Below are 24474 nucleotides of genomic sequence, written 5' to 3' on the forward strand. Positions count from 1 at the left end.
CATATCCTGTCTTTCTTGAACAGTGCAAATGTTAATTGACTTTTACCTTTGTGGTCAAAATGTAGAAGCATTCTGTTCACAAATATTCACATTTTGCTGGTTTCACAAAGGAACAAGGTACTCACCTGTAGCTGCTGGTGAAATCAGGGTCCTTGAAGGTGCCAACACTGTTGAAACACTATCTACTGCTGCTCTTGGAGGAGTAATAGCTCTGGCTATAGCAGAGGAAGTTGTAACAACCTTCGCCATAAACGTGGTAGACCGTCCAGCAATCTGAACTGAGGCAGTATTCTTAAGCTGAGAGCTGCTGGTGATCTCCGAACTGGCACATGAAGTGGATAAAGATGCAGGCACACTCGTCACACTGACAGGAACTCGTTGCAAGCAAGAAACAGGTCCTCCTGCATTTTCTGACTTGACAAGCGCTCCCACAAAATGATTTTGGAGGTTACTGGCTGCTGGTGGCGTAGCTGGTCTCAGCTGAGAATGCAGCCATGCTTGTCCAGATATCTGGCTTGGCACCTGTGTTAATGGTCCCTTTGGTCTCTGTGTGTCTGCCAGCTGTCTGGACGGTTCTGATGAAATTGTGCATGGGAAAGGTCCATTTACTTTTACCTCTGCTGACAAAGGTCCGTTAGAAGTTCCACTACTTAATGTCTTGCACGAAGTCTCTGAATATAAACTATGAGCATTTTCTTCCTGTGCTGCGGCAGCTCCAGGCTGCTGAGATACAGAGGAACCTGAAGAATTCTGACTATTGGTCCCTGAGGTGCACGTAACATTGCATGTTGTCGGAGAAGGAGAGGGTGATTGTTTCTTTCCAGCTGTCTGATGCGCACTGTTTAATGAGTTGTCCGCTGAACACTGGGCTGTGACACAAGGCTTAATATCAGCCTTTTCAGTCTGTTCAGTGTCCCAAAATAATGGCATCTGCTTAGCAGATAAATGTTTGAATATGCTGCATTGAAGTGCAACAACACTACGAAGCCACTAGAAAAAAAGTTAAGAAGAAATGGTTCAAAAGAGACATGGTACTTTGAACTACAGGTGGACACCACACAATGAGTGCCATACAGCAGAGCCATAACTTTGTATTCTACTATATAATGTTTTATTTATAGAGGACATGTTTAGTTGAGCACAACAGTTCACTGAAAACTTTAGGGTTTCACAAAACAGAGCATGGCGGACATTTGATACAATCGAACTTATTACCTCCTGTTGTTCTTCTTCAGTAGCAAAGTGCTCATAGTTGGAAAGGTGCTTTTGTGACTCAGAAGTAGTCTCATTACATATCAGCTCTCCATCACGGATTCCTGCCGGCGGAAGGAGCGGTGGTGGATACTGGTACTGGGCCTTAATTGCTTCAGGAACCTTAAAAGGAAAACAAGTGAAATTGGTTCATGTCAAATTAAGTTCAGGGGGTCATCAAATTGAGGTTGTAAAACTTAGACTCAAAAATGTCATTTGCTGGAACTGATAAATTTTGTTTTAGTTAAGAACAGTTGCTGATATTTGCAAGCTAACCAGATATTAATAGTTATTTTAAATTTTTCTGTCCTCACATGAAGCTACAAACCCCAAGTCAGGAGGTATCCAGGTCAAGCACTTTCTACTGTAAAGACCAGTTTTCCTCATAAATTGTCCTTGCAAACCCTTGCACTGCCCAAACTCCAGTCCACATGCAATCTTCTTCCAAGATATTTATATTTATTCAACAAGAACAACAGATGTCACACTGAAGACTTGTACATAGCTGCCATTTCAGGAATATCATACACTTTCCTGCCATTTTTAAACTAAAATTAACAAAGATATCACAAATCTCATTGAAAGTCGAAAAGGGTAAAGGTAGTTTCTAATAGCAACTTGGTTTATTCACCCAAACAAAATTTTGACTTGAATTTTCAGTTTAGCCAATGGTACGACTTCCATCTAGTGAGCCTCCTGAGGCAAGCTGATATCACAAGCACTTAAATTTAAAAAGTTATATCCTGAAGTAAAATCCCACAGTCAGTTTCCACTTTTGTGTATTTGAAGACCGACAACCTCTCTTCAAGATCATGATACTTAACAGGATTTCACTGATCAGGAGTGAAGGAGAAGTACCCTGCAGCAGAAATTGGATCTCAATTAGCTCGTGGCATGCAATTATCTTTGCACTACATCTAAGCAGGTAGAGATAAAATTATTTCTTACATATTTCATAACATCTGCCATTAAAAACGGGCTAACAAATAGGTTTAGACTAAAAATATTTTAATTTCAGAAGGGATTTAACCATTGTATATAAAACAGAAGTTGATATATTCATACATTCCAATGCAAGTCAAATTGTGCAGTCACACGTTAAAACAGTACCAATGAACTAGAAAGTCAGATTTGTACTACTTCTCAGAAATTTCCTCCGTTCTTTTGAGCCATTTTTAATTCCTCTGGTAAAAGCACTCACTTGGTTAGGCAACCTGACTTGGAATGTGTACCCTTACTAGGAGTCATTGCTAGACACATTACAGCCAACTCACAATTAAATGTGTAAATTCTTCCTCTTTTGACTGCCATTCTAACCTAAGTAAATTACTTATCATTTGAAGGGGGAGGAAGAGAAGGGAAGGGTCTTGCACAGGACTGTGTGTCCTTGATCACTTACCCAAAATTCTTAGCAGGAAAAATGTCATGGCAACCCAGGTAGCCTAAATAAATGATCATAGAGTGCTTAGATCAGAGGAACAATAATTAAACATTCACAGTAACTGAATGGAGACAATATTAACTGCAACAAAAGGAATTCCACTCAGGTGTTTAGTTCCTCTGCAAAAGTTAAGAACTTTAAGGTAAAGTAATACCCAGAAACAAGTACCTATGTATTTCCATTTATATTAAATGAAAACCCATCTGCATTATCCTGTTTGAAATGAACTAAAGTATGATTTCTGACAGTTAATTGCCAGACCCATTTTCTAAAAAATAAAGTTTTGGATTATCTTTTAAATGCTAACATTCAGGAGGTGTAAAACATAGATTGTAAATAATGTTACAGAACTTTAACAGAAATAAAATTAACTCCAAGGGGCACAAGTGATGAACATTAAATCTGCATTATCTACCTATCCCATGTTTTAGACCAAGTAAATAAGCCAGCTCCCGTTATACCCTATGCTAGACACAGTTAGGGAAATGTGAAAATCGTGAATGGAGATCAGCTAATTAAGACAGACAGACTATATCCACAGTCACCATCAAGAATATTGTAAAGTTGTTTCTATTCAAACGTACAGAGCTTACTTATTAAGTTTTAACAGTAGTTTGCTTTCAGTTTGAAAAAAATGCAGTTAAATTGTACCATTAATCTACTGATTGAGCTTTTATACATCAAATGGGAGAGAATGGTTCTAACATGTTAGAGGTTCAACTGGTGCGCAGTGCTGAGTCAGCACAGCCCAGCAAGGATGAGTTTACATAACTGAAAGGAATATTAAATATTCATTACTAAGATCTCAGTGCATTCATATATTAATTTGCAACCACTGCACTTCAATAACATGTACTGCAAAATCATTCTTCAAGTATTTTGGATATCATGGAACTAATAACTGACATTTTCCAATGGCATCAACTGACATTTTCGTAACATATCCAAACATGGTTAGGGAAGTAACATTTGTCTATCTATCTAAAATACAAGGCAATTCCAACCTAACTACGTAATATTTCAAGTAGTTTAATTCTTTCACGCCAAAATGCAATATATAGCATAAGAAATTCATATCAAAACATGACTTACTTTCATATTTTTTCTCTTCACTGGCTTTATATGTCGGCGGTTGGGTGGATGTTTCCTGTGGATCTTGTTTAGAAAGTCTATCTTGATTGCGTGCTGAGATATTCGGTCTTGAAACTTGTCAAATATCCTGCACCTATTGCTCAACGTCATGTTCTTTTGATTAAGCTGAATGGAAATTAAGTTTAATTAGATTCTTTAGATATTTGACTGACAAATAACATTATGTGAATTAACATCTTTAATTTCTAATTTTAAAAAAAGTGTTAAATGGATTCGTGAACAAAGAACAGTTTCACCACCACATAGCTCACAATTTAAAATTTTCAGCAGGTTAAAAAAAATTTTAACTCACTATTTAACACACCGAGGGTATATTATAAATTCTTTGCTCCTTCACTTTTATTAACTCATCGCTCCAAAAAATGTACAGAAGTCAAGATTATCAACTGATACTTAATGCAGTGCATTTATGGTGATTACATTCATATACAATTCTCGCTGAATGTAAAACTCCAAGGTTTCTGTTAACAATACACTGCACCAACCTTGGACAAATTTTTAAGCCCTACTGAACTATTGCTTTTAACAATAGTGCCATGCTGCCAAGTGGAAAGAGAGTAAGTCAGAATGAGTGTCACTTCTGACTAACACTGCTGTATTTCTTTATTAAGTTAAAAATCACAACATTAGGTTATAGTCCAACAGGTTTATTTGGAAGCACTAGCTTTTGGAGCACTGCTCCTTCATCAGGTGGCTGTGGAGTATAAGATCACAAGACAATTTATAGCAAAAGTTTACAGTGTAATGAAACTTAAATTCTATACTGATAAAGACCTGGATTGTTTGTTAGAATGAATGTGTTGGTTTCAGTTATTTCATATGCAAATTGCAGAACTTTTTTTAAAAGTTACATTCTCAAGTGAACTTTAACAATTGGTGTCATGTCAGCCCAGATAATGCATTGAAGATGTGAGGTACCATATAGGAGACTGTCTGTGCCAAAACATTCACACTGATTCTAATGGAAAAAAAACGGATTTACAGAATCTTACATGGATTCATGCAGCAACAGGGTAGTCACAACTTTCAGATTTCTGTGAAAGTGCTCCTCATTCTCATGTAACAAATCAGTCAAAATGTAATGTTTTTAATGCAGGAGGATAAGACAAATTTCCACCAATTACAACATTATGCTTTACTCAACATCTTAACCAATTTGTAAAGTGTCAACAAATTTGGGTATTACATACATAGGACATTTGGCACAAATTTTATCACTCAGTTTTATCATAAAATTTAAAACTTTAAGGAAAAAAAACCAATTTTGATATAGGTACTTGATAGGAGTGCAAAATTGCTTACCACCACATGCTCGATATGATTGGGGCACATCCATCTCCCTGTTGGCATTGCAGTAAGCGGTGGGTCCAAGCAGTCCATGTGGAATAATAAAGGGCAGTAATCACACTGGACAAGAGGAGCCACTCTACAACTCCTAGAAAGTAAATATCACATTGTTACAAACATCTCTTCAGTGTAAGCAGAAACAAAACAGCAAAGAAGCAAACAAGACTTTACCAATCAATGGCAGTTCTTTCAATTTGAATGCAATTTACTGCAATTCATAGATAAACAAGGGTAAAATGAGAATAGGCTAAAAATGAAAATGGGGATTTTTTTACTTTTCTTGCACTAAGTCAGAAGGTCACATTGATAGAGTGCACAAAGGACAATAAGATGGCTAGAGATACACATTTGTAATGGAAGTATTTCCCATAATTTAAAAGTACAGAAAATTAAACAAGCATCAATTTTCTTTTGTTTCACCCAGTTGATGCGTATGAAAGACAATGAACATTTCTCCTCATATGTCACGTGGTCCTCTATTAAAACAAAGCCATTTACCTAGATGTCACAGATAGACTTATTCTAACAAAAACCGTAAATTGTTATCGCATTATGATCAAAATCTTAAGTATCTCACGAGAGGTAACTCTTAGCATATGCACATGTTCAGGAAATACAACACCTAATTTTACTTATCATCATCAGCACTCAACACTGTTGCAATATCGGGTCTCTAGGGGATCTAACCAATGAGTACTTTTGTCTTTGCCCTCTATGTTATTTAGATTTATGGGGCTGTCTCCAAGTATGTTATGACAAAATGCCTCTAAATGTAGTTCTTTTAAACAGGCAGAATAGATCATGAGCTTTGAATGAAGCCTCTTTAGTCCGTTTGATTTCATTTTTCTAGGATATTGATTCTGCTGTCTACTGGCAATACCATTAAACATTTTCTTCAAGAATCCCAGTCTCAAACTTTTTTAAAGATCATCTTTCAAACATTTCCGGTTCAATCTAAAAATGCCCTTCAAAATCCAATTAACGCTCCCTCTTGTCCTGCTGCATTGATACATCTGGTCCGGATTTACATTCTCTATTGAGTATCTTGTCTAATTCCAAGTACCATGTGCTTTCTTCTCTCTAAGATGCATAGCCTCTAAAGGTAGAACTCCAGATATTGCCATTATTGTACTTCTATCCCTAAACATCTGTATAATTGACGCTCTGTATTCTGAGGAATGTGACAGGTTGTCTAGTCACTGGAGTTTGAGATCACGAGCTTATAAGTAAATAAGGGTTGCCAATACCTCTACTTTTCAGTTCCCCAAATAAATAGCAGTGGATCTCTTATTTTAAGACAAAGTTCAGCAGAGCTAATCCGATGTATCTGAACTTGTAAAAGTCTGCATAATTTTATATTCAACATGAATGCATGGAATTGGAGCTATTGACATAAAATAGCAAGATTTACAAGCAAATCTCCCAACATTATTCAAAATTGAACTTGGGGCTTGTGTTTCATAAACACAAGATTAACATTATGTATGACATTTCACTTTTTCATCCAACACACGTTTAACATTTCAAGATTCTACAAAAAGGCAACTACATCCCTTCGATGCACGTACAGGCTGACCACAGAAAACATACACTAATCATGGTGATGAATTCAATTTCTCACCACACTGGTCCAAATACTGAGCCAAGGAGACGTTTGCCTTTTTGCTGTCCCTGCATGTTGCAGCGATGGCACATGGAAATAGAAAGATTTGTGCTTTTTGTATTTGGTAGTATAACTGAAATACCTATTTGGCAGGTTGGTCCAATGACTAGATATAAAAAGGATCAATAGACCTGACTTGTAATCCAAAAGCATTGGTCAGGTCAAATGCACGAAAGGCTGACTTGCATTCGTACATGATCTTTAATAATCTTAGGCCACCTTCAAAACGTTAGGTATAGTCACAATTGTAAAGTAGACAGCCAATATGCATGGAATCATTTTATCGAGGTGGATAACAATCCAATGAACTATTTGAATAAATACAGCAAAATGATAAATACTGGCCAGGACACTGGGAAGAACCTCCTTTCTCCTCGAAGCAGTGCCACAAAGTAATTTCTATCCACCTGAGGGAACAGGCTTCAAAAATCACTATTACGCAGGCAAACATGTCAATTTTCTTTTCCACAAAGACCCATTAATAGCAAAAAGACGAATGATAACTTAAGTTGTTTCTTAATAGTGCAGGCCAACATGGACCATTGTTCAGGGCATTAGAACTTCCCATTCTTCTTCAAATAATCCTGTGAAAATGTGAACATCCAAACTAATTGGCAAATAAGATTGCTATTTAATGTTTTTACTTTTGAAAGAGACACTCATAAGAAATAGGGGGTTATTAACAAGGTCTCGTAAATCACAAATATTATTAAGTATATATTTATCTCAAGCAGACACTTGAGACAAAGGAGGACGAGCTTCCAATCTGGATTTGTGGCCTAAATGTCTAAACAATCCAATGTGGGTTTCAGACATCCTACCATAAGTGGGAAGGCGGTGTTGGAAGAGGAGGTTGGTTGGGATGCTCAGGTTTATTGCATGCTTCTCCTTCTGTTTGGTCTTGATCTCCACCTGGACCCATGACTTGTAGACACCTCAGAGGCCATAAATCCAGAGTGAAAGTAAGTCATCACCTGACTCAAGGGACTTAACCGCTGCATTGGGATTTGGTGGGAAAAAAAGGCTTTTGCCTGCATAAGCAATTTCTGAAGCCTGTTCCCTCAGGTGGATAGAAATGATTCCTTGCCACTATTTCAATGAAAAGACGTTTGAAATGGTTAAGAGTTTCGCAATGCTTCTTCTCTTGTTTGATTCGGCTTCAGCAAGAGATAACCGCAAAACAATGGGTACACTGTTTTTCTCTTAGGGAGGCTTTCAGGAAATAATTAAAGTGCTTTCTCTGCTGTCCTGATAACTGCTTGCTGTGACAGAGCTGAGTGTTTGTTTTGGAACTCTCATTTCAGACATGCAGACAATATGGCCCACCCAACAACATGTGCGAAGTTGGCCTAAGGAGGGATACTGATATTTCAAGCCTATCCTGCCACTGGACTTTCAGGACTTTGCAGAGAAACTGCTGGTGAAATTGCTTTACAGGTTTGAGATGTCTGCTATGTTCTGTCTCTGATGCAACAGACCAGGAGCTAAGTGCCAGGTTTGAGGTTTACATCATCCAACACTGTTCCTTGTAGTCAGAAGCTATACTGGCACGCTGAAATCGATGTTAAACTTCAGAGTCGATGCCTGCCCTTGCTAAAAGGAGGACCCCATTATTTGAAAACTTATCTATGCTGCTCAGTGGCTTGCATGAATCGCGATTGATAGGAAATAGTCCTGCACAGTGAGAGCATGTTGGTAGAGAACCTCTGCATAATAAATCTTTAGCCTGAGATCCATTCTCTCATAAATGCCTTTGTGAATGGATCAATGGCTTGGGACTCTTGTTTCAGAATATGCGCATACACAAGAAACATCTGCATCCTGCAACTTGAAGGTTGAGACAGCCCTTATTCAGGAATGGAGGTGAACTGTTTTCCACTAGTCCTGTAGAGAAGCTCTATTGCAGGAGGGGGTTTCATGGACACAAGGTGGACTATTGAGGAGAAGAATGTTGGTGCAATGACAGAGCTTTACTAGACAGACAGTTTATACACAAGGTCTGCACGGTGGATCCCTCACTGAGGATCATGGGTTGAATGCCATAATGCAGCAGGTAGAAAACAGTGACAAGTTCCTGCAGGAAATCTAATTTGGAGGAGGATTCTTTGCAAGTCCACTCAATTGACAGACTTCAAGACATTCGTGACACCAAGACAGCCATGTATAAAAGCTGTTGCTGCCTTCGACACTTTCCTTGGAACAGGTTCACTGAAGATTGTGCCTACTTGATCATATGTATAGTATCGTTTTAAGATCTGTCTATGCTGAAGTAATGCAGGTTTATGGGCCCAAATCTCAACTCTTGGCTCTTACCAACAATCTTCTGATCTAGAAGTGTGTGTCACCAAATCAGCTCATCATATTCATCCCATGCGAATGGTGTGGAGAGCAAACATTGTGACATTATCTTGGTACTTAAGCAAAACTTAGACTGGTTTCATTTCCAGATTGCTTCAATGTCAGAGCATTTTCTGTAAATTACTGAGGCACAAATAACATTTGCTAAATGACCAAAAACTTCAGTAAAGGTGTACATCAATTTAAAACACAACAATATATCCAGTGTCCTGGGTTAGCCTTTTTAGACAAGACAACATTTGCTCTACTATTTAAAATAGAAAGTTATGTCATAAACTACACTGAAATCTCAGGAAGATTATAGTCTCAAGGCAATAACCCAAACGGACTACGAATTCTAAAAGCTGTTCATTACTAATAAAATCAGTAAGGTATTAATAAGGCAAACTGGTGCAATACACAAAAAAGACTTGCTGTGAAACACTGTAGGGAGGGAAGACTTATTCAAAAAGCATTACCAGAAGCTCTGCATTAGTCTCTAATATACAACAGAGCCTAAAATGCAAACTTTTGCAACACTTTTTTTTGAAGTCTGAATGTTTATGTGCACACTTCAGAACAACATACAGGTACTTCTACAAACACAATAGTAGTGCTCTTGTGGAACCCCAGCTTATAGAAAAATCACGCTTTAGAGACAGCGCTTTAAGTGTTGGCAATGTAATCTCTTTACAGCTAAAACATTTTAAAAGTTTGTACTTTAGTAACACTGTCCCCCAATCGCCAATCACTTCACAGCGAATTCACGTTAATGAAATGCACATTATAGCGGAACAACCTGTACTACACAAAACATGCGTATCGTGTCTTGATTACAAGTTTGTATCATGTATAAAAATTAGCAACGGAACTATCTGGGCACCTCTTCCACGATGCTGAAAAATACTGAAATGGCTCACCTCCACAGCTGCATACAGGTGCGCAGTCTATCAGGAAACTTCATTTATGCACCTAAACTACCCATTATACATTCCTTGCATACAAGGCTACACATCTTAACTGGACAGGGAAGTGATAGCCTAATGGGATTGCTAGACAATTAAGCCAGAAACTCAGCTAATGCTGGAGATCCAAGTTTAAAATCAACTAGCACAGTGGCTCAATGGTTGGCACTGCTGCCTCTCAGTGCCAGGGACCCAGGTTTGATCCCAGCCTTAGGCAACTGTCAGTGTGGAGTTTGCACATTCTCCCCCATGTCTGCATTGGTTTCCTCCCACAATCCAAAGATGTGCAGTTTAGGTGAACTGGCCATGCTCAATTGCCCATAGCGTCCAGGGATGTGTAGGTTAGGTGCGTTAGTCAAGGGAAATAGGGTAGGGGAACGGGTCTGGGTGGGTTACTCTTCGGAGGGCTAGTGTAAACTTGTTGGGCCAAAAGGCCTGCTTCCACATTGTAGGGATTCTAAAATAAAAGGATGCAATTTGAATTCCCAAAAAAAGCTAATTAAGAATCAAGTAATAACCATGAAACCATTGTAGATTGCTGGAAAACCCATCTGGTTCACTAAAATGTTCTTCAGCAAAGGAAATTTGTCGTGCTCACCTGATTTAGCCCATATGTGAATCCAGAATCACAGTAATGCAGTGGACTCTATTACCACTCAGTTGAAACAATCGCCACAGTCTCAACAAAGAAATTAAACCAAACAAACCACCTGGCATCAACTAAGGCACCAGAAACAACAACAGCTGTTCCAGTTACCGACGTGGAAAACTGCCTAGATGTCATGTACACCAAAAGCAGGATAAATCCATCCCAGCCAATTACAGCCCCGGTCTACTCTTGATCATCAGTAAAGTGATGGAAGGTGTCATCAATGCTGTCAAACAGCATCTCCTCAGCAATGCCCAGTTTGGGTTCAGCCAGGGCCACTCAGCTCCTGCTCTTATTTACAGCTACGGTTCAAACATGAACAGAAGAGGTGAATTTCAGAAGTGAGGGGAGAGCGACAGCCTTTGGAATCGAGGCCATATTTGCCAGAATGTGGCATCAAGGAGCATTAGCAAAACTGGAATCAATGAAAACCAGGGGGCAATCTCTCTGCTGGTTGGAGTCATACCTAACACATAGAAAGATGGTGACAAATGTTGAAGGCCAGTTGTCTCAACTCAGGACACCATTACACGAGTCCTTCATGTAGGCCCATGACCAATCATCTTTGGTTGCTTCATCAATGACCTCCATTCACAAGATCTGACAATATCCAGGCTTGGGCTGGCGAGTGCCATTTAACATTTGTGCTTCTCTCTAAATTCCAGGCAATGATCATAAGGCACAAGAGCAGAATCAGGCTATTCAACACTGAGCTGTTCCACCATTCGATCACGGGTAATGTGTTCCGCAATCCCATTCTCCTTTCTCCACATAACCCCTGATTCCCTTACTATTCAAGAACCTCTCAGTCTTAAATACTTTCTCTTGGCCTCCAGTGTTGTGACAACAAGCTCCTCAGATTCACCACTCTCTGGCTGAAGAAATTCCTTCTTATCTCAGTTCTAAAGGATTGCCCTGTCACACTCACTCTCTCCCCCCAACTAATGGAAACATCTCTTCTACATTCACTCTATCCAGGCCTCTCAATAATCTGTATGTTTCAATCACACTCTCCCCTCATCCTTCTAACCTTCATCAAGTACAGACCCAGAGTCCTCAGCCACTCCTCACATGTCAAGCCTTTAATCCCCAGGATCATTCTTATAAACCTCTGCCGTACCCCCTCCAATGTCTTCCTTAAATGTAGAGTCTTAAACTGCTCTCAATATTTCAGATACAGTCTGATCAGAGTCGACTGTTTCAGCTGTACATTTCTGCTCTTTCATTCTAGCCCTCTCGAAACGAATGCAAATGTTGCATTACCAATGAACCTACATATTAATGTTGAGAATCGTGAACTAGGACTCCCAAGTTTCTTTGCGCCTAAGATTTCCAAAGTCTTTCCCCATTACGAAGTCAATGCTTCTATTCTTCCTACCAAAGTGCATAAGCTCACTTCCTCATATTGAATTCCAACTACCACTACTTCTTGCACTCTCCTAACCTGTCCAAGTCCTTCTGCAGCTTCCCACTTCCTCAACACTATCTGCCCCTCCACCTATCTTCACATCTGCATACGTAGCAACAATACCTTCAGTACCTTCATCCAGATCGTAAACACATAACGTGAACAGTTGAGCTCACAACTCAGCTCCCTTTGGAACTCCACTAATCACAATCTGCCATCTATGGCTTCTGGCAACCTGCCAATTCTCATGCCAATACCTAAAGCCAAATGCCAAAAAAACTCTTCAAAGAATTCTAACCAACATCAGGTACAACCTCCCCTTAAAGCTGTGCTGACTTAGCCCTGTTTCACCACGGACTTCCAACTTCTCCATAAATCATCTCTATTAAGAGTCAATCTAATGACTGTCCCTTGACATTCAATGATGTTATCACCACAAACACCAACTATCAACATCCTTGGGGTTAGAAACAACCCAGAAACTCAATTGGACTTGCCATATAAATGTAGCTGCTATTAGCGCAAACCACAGGCTAGGATACTGGGCGAGTAACTCATCTCCTGAATCCTCAAAGTCTGCCGACAACCTACAAAGCACAAGTTAAGAGGGTGATGAAATTCTCCCTGCTGGCCTGAATGAATGCAGCTCCAACCACACTGAAGATGCTTGACACCATCTAGGACAAAACAGCCCACTCGATTAGCATCACATCCACAGGCATCCATTCCCTTCACTGCCGATGCTCCATATCAGCAGTGTATCATTCCAAGATGCATTGTAGAAATTCAAAAGATCCTTAGATAGCAGCGTCTGAACAACTTCCGCCCAGAAGGTAGAGGGCAGCAGACAGAGTCAGAGTCAGAGTCATACAGCATGGAAACAGACCCTTTGGTCCAACCATTCCATGCCAATCAGATAACCCAACCTAATCTAGACCCACCTGCCAGCACCCAGCCCATATCCCTCCAAACCCTTCCTATTCATATACCCACCCAAATGCATTTTAAGTGTTGCAACTGAACCAGCCTCTCCCACTTCTGGCAGCTCATTCCATACACATACCACCCTCTGCATGGAAAAGTTGCCCTTTAGGTCTCTTTTATATCTTTCCCCGCTCACCCTAAACCTATGCCCTCTAGTTCTGGACTCCCCGACCCCAGGGAAAAGCCTTGTCTATTTACCCTATCCATGTCCCTCATAACTTTGTAAACCTCTATGGTCACCCTCAGCCTCCGATTCTCCAGGGAAAACAGCCACAGCCTATTCAGCCTCTCTCTATAGCTCAAATCCTCCAACCCTGTCAACATCCTTGTAAATCTTTTCTGAACCCTTTCAAGTTTCACAACATCTCTCCGATAGTAAGGAGACCAGACTTGCACGCAATATTCCAACAGTGGCCTAACCAATGTCCTGTACAGCCGCAACATGACTTCCCAACTCCTGTACTCAATACTCTGACCAATAAAAGAAAGCATACCAAATGCCTTCTTCACTATCCTATCTACCTGCGACCCAACTTTCAACGAGCTATGACCCTGAACTCCAAGGTCTTTGTTCAGCAACACTACCTCTGACCTTACTATTAAGTGTATAATTCCTGCTAAGATTTGCTTTTCCAAAATGCAGCACCTCTCATTTATCTGAATTATACTCTATCTGCCACTTCTCAGCCCATTGGCTCATCTGGTCAAGATCCTGTTGCAATTGGAGGTAACCCTCTTCGCTGTCCACTACACCTCCAATTTTAGTGACATCTGCAAACTTACTAACTATACCTCTTATGCTCACATTCAAATCATTTATGTAAAATGACAAAAAAGAGTGGACGATGCACTGATCCTTGTGGCACTCCACTGGTCACAGGTCTCCAGTCTGAAAAACAACCCTCCACCACCACCCTCTGTCTTCTACCTTTGAGCCAGTTCTGTATCCAAATGGCTAGTTCTCCCTGTATTCCAGGAGATCTAACCTTGCTCACCAGTCTCCCATGGGGAACCTTCTCAAACGCCTTACCGAAGTCCACATAGATCACATCTCCTGCTCTGCCCTCAATCTTCTTTGTTACTTCTTCAAAAAACTCAATCAAGTTTGAGAGACATGATTTCCCACGCACAAAGCCATGTTGACTATCCCTAATCTGTCCTTGCCTTTCCAAATACATATACATCCTGTCCCTCAGGATTCCCTCCAACAACTTGCCCACCGACGATAGGCTCACTGGTCTGTAGTTCCCTGGCTTGTCCTTACCATCCTTCTTATACAGTGGCACCACGTTAGCCAACCTCCAGTCTTCTGGCACCTCACCTGTGACCGATAATACAAATATCTCAGCAAGTGGCCCAGCAATCACTTCTCTAGCTTCCCAGAGTTCTAGGGTACACCTGATCAGGTCCTTGGGATTTATCCACCTTTATGCATTTCAAGACATCCAGCACTTCCTCCTCTGTAATATGGACATTTTGCAAGGTGTCACCACCTATTTTCCTACATTCTATATCTTCCATATCATTTTCACAGTAAATACTGATAATAAACGAGTTTTTTGTATCTCCCCTATTTTCTGTGACTCCACAGAAAAACCGCCTTGCTGATCTTTGAGGGGCCCTATTCTCTCCCTAGTTATCCTTTCGTCCTTAATGTATTTGTAAAAACCCTTTGGATTCTCCTTAATTCTATTTGCCAAAGCTATGTCCGCTTTTTGCCCACTTGATTTCCTCTTCAGTACACTCCTACTGCCTTAATACCCTAAGAATTCACTCAATCTATCGTGTCTATACCTCACATATGCTTCCTTCTCTTTCTTAACCGAACCCTCAATCTCTTTAGTCATCCAGCATTCCCTATATCTACCAGCCTTTCCTTTCACTCTAACAGGAATATACTTTCTCTGGATTCTCATTATCTCATTCCTGAAGGCTTCCCATTTTCCAGCTGCCCCTTTACCTGCGAACATCTTCCCCCAATCAGCTTTTGAAAGTTCTTGCCTAATAGCACTATTACTTGCACATTCTCCTCAAAGCCATTCACCATACTGGCATGGAAATCTATCACTGCTTCTTCATGGTTGCTGGGTCAAAAATCCTAGAATTTCCTCCTGAATGACATTGTGCATTAAGCGCATGGACTGTAGCTGCTCAAGGAGGTAGTTCAAGGGTAACTCAAGACAGTCAGTAAGTAACCAGCCAGCAACTCCAATGTCATTTGACTGAATTAAATTATCAGAAGTGCTCACACAATATATTTGCTCTGCATTTAGTTTTCACCTTGCTTCCTCTCAGAAATGTCGACTCATGTTAGAGTAGGTTCTTCATTGCCTCCCTAAGGCATCAGTGTTTTGGATGTGACCATAGGCAGATGGATTACTCAACTGTGATATCAAACTTAACCTAGGCCCTTGCTTATCACTCTCATATCTTTTCTGTACAGTTTATAGGATAACAAAGAATGAACTGCAGTTCATTTTAACAGTCTAAACTATTCTCCAACTGTACAGAATATTTCTGGAGATCAGAAATAAATTGGAACTCTGATACCAGCCTCTCTGCAGTTATCTCATCACCAAGACTCCCCTTTTATTTAAACATGCATAGTACATGGACTCTGACCAGCTAACGCAGAGCCAGTCCCTTGAGTGAGGAGACTCAGACTCCTGTTTACATTCACCAGCCAGGTCTCCCTGATTGGCCAAGGCTAACCGTTTCAATCAAGGATCTCACTCAATACATTTCACCTGATCAACCTGATCTCAATTAGTACATCTCTACCCAAGTCTGAGGATGTAAGCCAGTTCTTTTTCTGTAGCATCTCCTGGGAGATTTTCATCCCAGGTCCAGTTCCTCCAACTCTGACAAGTGCAGCATGTACCAGACCATAGGCCACCTCTTGCACCCAGTGTCTCAGAAGAAATTCCTCTTTTTAAGGCAGTAACTGTACGAAGGCTGCAATATTGGCTGATTCCACCTTGGACTCTGAATTTTCTTCAACGCAAGAGGACAAGGGAAGAACCCAGTGTTTCTGAAGCATGTCTGGCTGTTCTGAGAAGCCAATTATGTTTTGCTCCTGCCGTTTGAGGGGTAGCAGCTTTCATGTGATCCACATTTGTTCAGGGCCACATCACCTACCTGAATCTTGTCTGTCACAAGACCTGACCTCAACTCAACCACACCTTTTACCCATGCAGGCCCATATCCATGGTTTCAACACCAAACTTGGTCACCTGAAGCAAACTCTCTCTCGCTTAAGAGGAGGCATATTTTCAGCAGTTTCATTCCTGATGCAGTTTCAACCCCCAGGTCCAGGAATATAAGGTTTAATCTGATGCAGAGTTGTTTCCCCATCAGCAACTCTGCTGCAGCTATCCGAGAGAGGGGTGGCCAGATAATCAAACACGAACCTGGACAGTTTGGTATCAAGCGATGCTGTAGGTTGTTTTTCTTTAAAGTCTACCTTCAACGTTTAGACTGCTTTTTCTGCTGGATGGTATGGACCTGTCCAAACATGTCGAATGCAGTTCGACTCTAGGAAACACATGAAATCCCTACAGGTAAAAGACATCCCGTCGCCTGAGATAAATATTTCCAAGCGTCTATGTATTGCCACTAATGCTTGCAGCTAGAGTTTGATAAATGAACTCCTTGTCCAACCAATTTGAATGGACATCTACAATGACCAAGAACATTGAGCCCATGAAAGGCCAGCATCGTTGACTTTTAACTGGCTATTCCCATGCATGTTGGGGAAATTGCTGGTGGTAACTTTTATCCTTCTTGGCAATGCTCCACTAATGCAGTTATGGTGGCATCCAATCCTAGCCACCAGACCTAACGTCTTGCCAATATTTTCATTTTGGAAAGCCCCAGATGATCCTAGAATTCAGTCAGTATCTGGCAGGAACCTTTACTCGGGGCAATTACTCTTACTTTCCATAATAATATTCCATCCTCTACAGTGAGATTGAGACTCCTGCTTATATTTGCCAGCCAGGGCTCCCTGATTGAGGCTGTTAACCTAAGCCAATCAGGGATCTCATACTCAAGATCTACCTGGCCAAACTTTTTCCAATCACAGGAGGCTCAACCAGGCAAATTTTGATAAAACCAGAAGAAATACGAACAGAAGTAGGCTATTTGACCCCTCAAGCCTGCTTTACCATTCACTTGGATTAATGGTGAACCAACATTCACTTTCCTGCATTTTCCTGTAACGTTTGATTCCCCTACTGATCGAGAATCTCAGTCTTAAATGTATAAGGACTCTGCCCTCACAACTCTGGCAATGAGCTCCAAACACAACCCACAGAATAAATTCTTCCTCATCTCATTTTTAAATTGGCACATTTTTACTCTAAGACCATACCCTCTGGGTCTAGACTCTTTTCTCAGCAGTTACCCTATCATGCCCCTCAAGAATACTATAGATTTCAGTGAGATCACCTCTCATTCTTCTAAACTGAGTAAAATCCCAATCTGTTCAACTTTTGTTTACAATACAAACCCTCCTTACCAGGGATCATTGAAGTAAATTTTGAGCTACCTCCAACAAAATGATACCTTTCCTTAAATATGCCACCAAAACGGCTCTCAAGACTCCAAATGTGGTCTCATCAGCACCTTGTACAATTGCAGGAAGACTTCTCTTCTCTTACAGTCTAAGCCACTTGAAATAAAGCCGACATTATATTAGCCATCCCACTAGTTAGTTCTGTTTCATGCACAAGTACCCAGAGTCCATTTTTTGTAGCTTTCTGCAGTTTTTCTCCATTTTAATAATACTTTTGCTCTCCTTTTCAAAATGAACTTCATACTTTCCCACATTATACTCCATTTACCAACTTTTGCCCACATAATTAACCTATCTATATCCCCCTAGAATCAATTTCTCTCTTTTTCAATTTGCCTTTCCACTTACTTTCCACTATCATCTGCAACTCTGATTACAGTTCATTCACTTCCTTCCTCCAAGTCATTAACAAATGATAAACTTAAATTATATTGCACTGTAAACAGGTGCAATACCAGCACTTATCCCGATGCAACTCAACTGGTTACAAGTCACAACTTGAGAAAGGACTTTTATTCCCACTATTTCCTGCCCATTAGCCAATTTTCTATTCACACCAAATATTACGTCCAACACCATGGATTCTGATTTTCTTTAACCTTTTGAGGTGTACTTTGTCGAGTGTGTTCTGAAAGTAAAAATATAACACATCTACTTGGTCCCCTCAATCCACTCTGGATGATGAGTGATAACGATAGACAATTTCTCCAAGTAGCAATACCTGCTCAAATACTTTGAGCAAAATCATCCAATCAAATACAAGTTTACACATGACATTTTGCCTAAACATTTCCACATTGCTGTGGGTGTGAAATCACATTTTGGCCAGACCAAAGTACTAATGGTAGATTTCCTTCCATAACAGACATGAACAAGCCATGGATTTTTAAATAGTTTTTTAAAATGACAAATCTGCAATAGCTGCAAGATCACCATTATTAAGCTTAACTTGCAAATCCAGGCTCACTGTATATAAATTCCACCAACTGCCATGATGGGATTTTAAATAGTGCCCTCAGAGTATCTGCTGCTAGTCCAGAGACATTACAACTATGCCACCACCTTTCCATATCTACCCATTAGAATTGAAATCAAGTAGAAATGTCTCAGTGCGGTTTTACTGATTAATTCTATTTTTTTTTAAAAAGCAAAGCAGGTGGGGGACGACTACACAATGAATGATCCAGCCAAACAGTTGCGTTTTATTAGCACATTTTCATTAGTTTCCTACCTGATAATATTCCAGACCAGCATGCAGTTAATTATAAACTGGTACAAGTTTTTGTTCACAAAATCCTTTAAAATCTCAAATTGTTCTGCTTTTACAGATATTAAGTTTATTACTTGTAAGTAAAATTAAACTCTGCTGGTTTATTTACAGGGAAGAAAACGGCAACATGCTTGGAATTAGTGGTTATTGGAATGTTCTTTCTTTTAATGTGCGTGCTCATTTCTTCAACATTACACAGCTGTAAAATTCTATGCATCAAATCCAATACAAACATAAACGCAAGATTTTAAAAAAATTAGAATAAATAGCCTGCATAGACTCCTTTGTGTTTCTGGTTATTTTTAGTTCCTTTACCTCCAGAGCAATATGGATTTGAAAAGTTGTTTTCAATTTCATTAAGTACCACACAGCCAACATCTGCCAGGGGAACTGTCAGTCAAGTTTCGAATACCCAGAGTCAACTAAAAGAGTGCTGGCTTGCTTGGTGAAACAAGAAAGGTCTTCAGTTTTTTTTGTCCAGAATTGAAGTATGATCATATCATAATCACATGGACAGGAAACATGAATCATATTGCAACTGTAATATCTATTCAGATCTTCAATTAAAAACAATTATCCAGGTTCCAAAAATCATCTTTATTAACTCTGATCAATTGAAAAAACATTGAGCAAATTATCAAACACAACAGCTACAGGTGCCTCACAGTCAAACAAATTTTCCAAAGAGGAATCTAAGATGCCCTGGACACACTTGGTCAAGTTAATATGCTGTGAATCTTAATCACAATATTATTCCCCATATTGTCAAATATAGGATTCTTACACAAGACTGCTGTATTAAATTATTTTGCTTTACAATTTAAAAACCCAAAATACTGCTTAAACAAAATTTATCAATATCCCAAAAAAATGCACTGAAATGCTAGTATTAAAAATATTTCTAAGAGACTACATACAAATTGAAATGGTCAAGGGTTAGGAGGAGGTTTGGTAGAATTTGAAAAAGGTACTAAAAGTGTAGTATTGATAAAGAGCTCAAAATGAAGGGTTGAAAATAGTAACAATGGTGTAATTACAATCTATAAAGATATAAACAGCACGTTCAGATCACTAAAGTTGTGATATTTTGTAGATGGAGTAGCACTTTCTAAGCCCATATACAAATTGCGGAAAATAAAAAACAGAAGAATGCACATTGAAATTACATAACTTTTGATTTTACAAAAGTTAATCAAACTGCAATTGCTCACATTTTCCATTTTTTAAATTTTTTCAAGATGCACTCATAGTAGTTAAGGGTTCTTTCATGTTAGCAGTACTACAAGAAGAAAATAAGCAGCAGGTGCATTAAAAGAGATCTTAAAAGAGATATAACGGAGCACAAATGAATGGGTTTCTTTTCTTTGCTCTGTTTAGTGTTTAGCCTGAGCTGTATTTTTAGTTTTCAGTTACTTCTCATTCCATTCATCTAACACACATTTGTGATTTCTCTTCTTATTGGTTAATCATTCAAACAGAACAAGCTGGATTGCTTCATCTAACAATTTCTAGTTATATAATTAAGGTAAAAGAAAACAAATATGAATTTCTACAATTAATTTATTAACACAAAATTATTCAAAGACAGTTCAACAACCAATGACGAAAACATGTCATCAATCTAGCAGACAAATGATTAGTTGCAATTATTTAAGTGGTGTAGCAAGAATATAGAATGTTGTGTAGTCTGACAAATAATTCTAGAAAGTGAGGTCCAGGAGTTGAAGAAACAATGGTGCGATGAAGGTGGTCAGATTCATGGCTGGAGTCAGAGGAGTGAAATATTTAATGAAGCAAGATGACTATTAGAAACAATAGAGTTGGACATAAGCATTAAGTTTGGTGTTTTAGAAAGTGGGGACCCAAACCATGTCAAATAAGCAGGGGCCACCAGTCAGTCAAAAAAGCAGTAAACAATTAGGGTGAAGAGCACACAGGAATTTAAATTTAAGAATGGAGTCAAGTAACAACAGAATAGGGATTCAGAGTTCAGACCAAATGAACAGACATTTTAGATGGTGCTCAATTAGAGAAAAATTATCAAGTTAACTTCATAATTAAAAGTTAGCAATTTCTTTTTTTGAAAATCAAGTTTTGTGACAGAAACTCTAGGGGATTCTTCATTTAATATTAGTGATGAAAAAGTGTTGCTGGAAAAGCGCAGCAGGTCAGGCAGCATCCAAGGAGCAGGAGAATCAACGTTTCGGGCATGAGCCCTTCTTCAGGAGTGAGGAAAGTGTGTCCAGCAGGCTGAGATAAAAGGTAGGGAGGAGGGATTTGCGGGAGGGGCGCTGGAAATGCGATAGGTGGGAAGGAGGTCAAGGTGATTGTGATAGGCCGGAGTGGGGGTGGGGGCGGAGAGGTCAGGAAGAAGATTGCAGGTTAGGAAGGTGGTGCTGAATTCAAGGGTTGGGACTGAGACAAGGTGGGGGAGGGGGAGGGGAAATGAGGAAACTGGAGAAATCCTCACTTTCTCCTCGAAGTTAATATCAGTGATACCAAATTCATTCCAGATAACCAAAATAGCTTTTCCTGTAATGTTAACCCACTATGAAAGGCAATTGAATTAACCATATTAGATTAGATTAGATTACTTACAGTGTGGAAACAGGCCCTTCGGCCCAACAAGTCCACACCGCTCCGCCGAAGTGCAACCCACCCATACCCGATCAAGGACAGTAGTGGGAGACTGTGTATTGAGTCGGAAGAGATAGGAGAGGTCTTGAACAAGTACTTCTCTTCAGTATTTACGAACGAGAGGAACCGTATTGTTGAAGAGGAGAGTGTGAAACGGACTGATAAAGCTAGAAGAGATACCTGTTAGGAAGGAAGATGTGTCGGACATTTTGAACAACTTGATGATAGACAAGTCCCCCGGGCCTGACGGGATATATCCTCGGATTATGTGGGAAGCAAGAGAGGAAATTGCAGTACCGTTGGCAATGATCTCGTCTTCACTGGCAACGGGGGTGGTACCAGGGGACTGGAGAGTAGCGAATGTTGTGCCCCTGTTCAAAAAAGGGAATAGGGATAACCCCAGGAATTACAGGCCAGTTAGTCTTACTTCTGTGGTAGGCAAAGTAATGGAAAGGGTACTGAGGGATAGGATTTACGAGTATCTGGAAAGACACTAGTTGATTAGGGACAGCCAGCACGGATTTGTGAAGGGTAGGTCTTGCCTTACAAGTCTTATTGAATTCTTCGAAGAGGTGACCAAGCATGTGGATGAGGGTAGAGCAGTGGATGTAGTGTACATGGATTTTAGTAAGGCATTTGATAAGGTTCCCCATGGTAGGCTTATGCGGAAAGTCAGGAGGCATGGGATAGAGGGAAATTTGGCCAATTGGATAGAAAACTGGCTAACCGGTCAAAGTCAGAGAGTGGTGGTAGATGGTAAATATTCAGCCTGGAGCCCAGTTACAAGTGGAGTTCCGCAGGGTTCAGTTCTGGGTCCTCTGCTGTTTGTAATTTTTATTAATGACTTAGATGAGGGAGTCGAAGGGTGGGTCAGTAAATTTGCAGATGATACAAAGATAGGTGGAGTTGTGGACAGTGAGGAGGGCTGTTGTCGGCTGCAGAGGGACATAGATATGATGCAGAGCTGGGCTGAGGAGTGGCAGATGGAGTTCAACCCTGCCAAGTGTGAGGTTGTCCATTTTGGAAGAACAAATAAGAATGCGGAATACAGGGTTAATGGTAGGGTTCTTAGTCAGGTGGAGGAACAGAGGGATCTTGGGGTCTATGTACATAGATCTTTGAAGGTTGCCACTCAGGTGGATAGAGTTTGTAAGAAGGCCTATGGAGTATTATCGTTCATTAGCAGAGGGATTGAATTCAAGAGTCGTGAAGTGATGTTGCAGCTGTACAGGACTTTGGTTAGGCCACAGTTGGAGTACTGTGTGCAGTTCTGGTCACCTCACTTTAGGAAAGATGTGGAAGCTTTGGAGAGGGTGCAGAGAAGATTTACCAGGATGTTGCCTGGAATGGAGAGTAGGTCGTACGAGGATAGGTTGAGAGTTCTCAGCCTTTTCTCGTTGGAACGGCGAAGGATGAGGGGTGACTTGATAGAGGTTTATAAGATGATCAGAGGAATAGATAGAGTAGACAGTCAGAAACTTTTTCCCCGGGTACAACAGAGTGTTACAAGGGGACATAAATTTAAGGTGAAGGGTGGAAGGTATAGGGGAGATGTCAGGGGTGGGTTCTTTACCCAGAGAGTGGTGGGGGCATGGAATGCGCTGCCCGTGGGAGTGGTAGAGTCAGAATCATTGGCGACCTTTAAGCGGCATTTGGATAGGTACATGGATGGGTGCTTAATCTAGGTTAGAAGTTCGGCACAACATCGTGGGCCGAAGGGCCTGTTCTGTGCTGTATTGTTCTATGTTCTATGTTCTATACCCCTACATCTACCCCGTACCTAACACTACGGGCAATTTAGCATGGCCAATTCACCTGACCTGCACATCTTTGGAGTGTGGGAGGAAACCGGAGCACCCGGAGGAAACCCACACAGACACGGGGAGAATGTGCAAACTCCACACAGAGAGTCGCCCGAGGCGGGAATTGAACCCGGGTCTCTGGCGCTGTGAGGCAGCAGTGCTAACCACTGTGCCACCGTGCAACAGCCAACCTAAAAAAATTAAAAACCCTTTACAAAATTCTCTTTGGCCAATCTTATTTGTTCCTTCTTTATAAGGAATGTTATGATCCTGAATATAAAGTTTCTTTAAACATTCCCAGAGCATCTACTTTCATTTTGGAGTCGGATTCCTTCAAAAAAAAAGTGAGTGACCTTCACCGCCCAAGACAAGTTCTTCAGCCATTCAAGGATCATACTTATAATCATCTAACCAAGTTTTTGTTTTTACCTTGGAGAAAACTTTTAGAAGGTAGAGAGGAACAACATTGCCCAGTAAAATAAAAACTAGAATTCTTCCACTTAATTGTTTGTTAAAATAGAGCATTTAAGATTATTTCAAAAGACAGTTAAAATGTGTTACTTTTGCTCAGTGCAATTCAATAAATAACAAAACTGGGACATCCAGTAATTTTTGAACATCCAATTTTAAATGTAAATTTAACCCCTAACAGACACTAAATTAGAATAGTTATGTAGCTCAAATGTGATATACAATGTTTGCTTATTTGGAATGCAAGGTTGAGGCTGCAAGGTTGATACCTACAATTCTGAAGACAGTGTGGTCACAACCAATGTAAAAAGGTGAAGTGCAACATTGAAAAGAAAAACACATCTGTTCAGCATCGTAACAGATCAGTTAACAATTTATAATTTCCTGAGCATTCCTGAGTAGGCACAGATGGCCTGTCATCATGCAGATAAAAACTAAATTTATAACTGACAAAAATGAGCAAAACTGCACACAAATTTCAAGTTGTCTAGCTTATCACTGACATGAAACCTAAACAAGTC

The 24474-nt window shown here is 40.1% G+C and overlaps 1 protein-coding gene across 2 annotated transcripts in view; it reads right to left on the reverse strand.

The window, feature by feature from the left end:
• phf12b (PHD finger protein 12b) overlaps positions 1–24474 on the reverse strand; it is an 88237-nt gene that overhangs the window by 23684 nt on the left and 40079 nt on the right. For both annotated transcript variants that reach the window (XM_072589679.1, XM_072589678.1), the window contains exons 6-9: positions 5147–5279; positions 3785–3949; positions 1216–1374; positions 126–990 (exon numbers count right to left, since the gene is read on the reverse strand). In XM_072589679.1, the coding sequence (XP_072445780.1) occupies positions 126–990; positions 1216–1374; positions 3785–3949; positions 5147–5279 (1322 nt within the window). The remainder of the gene's footprint in view (positions 1–125; positions 991–1215; positions 1375–3784; positions 3950–5146; positions 5280–24474) is intronic.

Source organism: Chiloscyllium punctatum, chromosome 19 (assembly GCF_047496795.1).
Source record: "Chiloscyllium punctatum isolate Juve2018m chromosome 19, sChiPun1.3, whole genome shotgun sequence".
Taxonomy (NCBI): domain Eukaryota; kingdom Metazoa; phylum Chordata; class Chondrichthyes; order Orectolobiformes; family Hemiscylliidae; genus Chiloscyllium; species Chiloscyllium punctatum.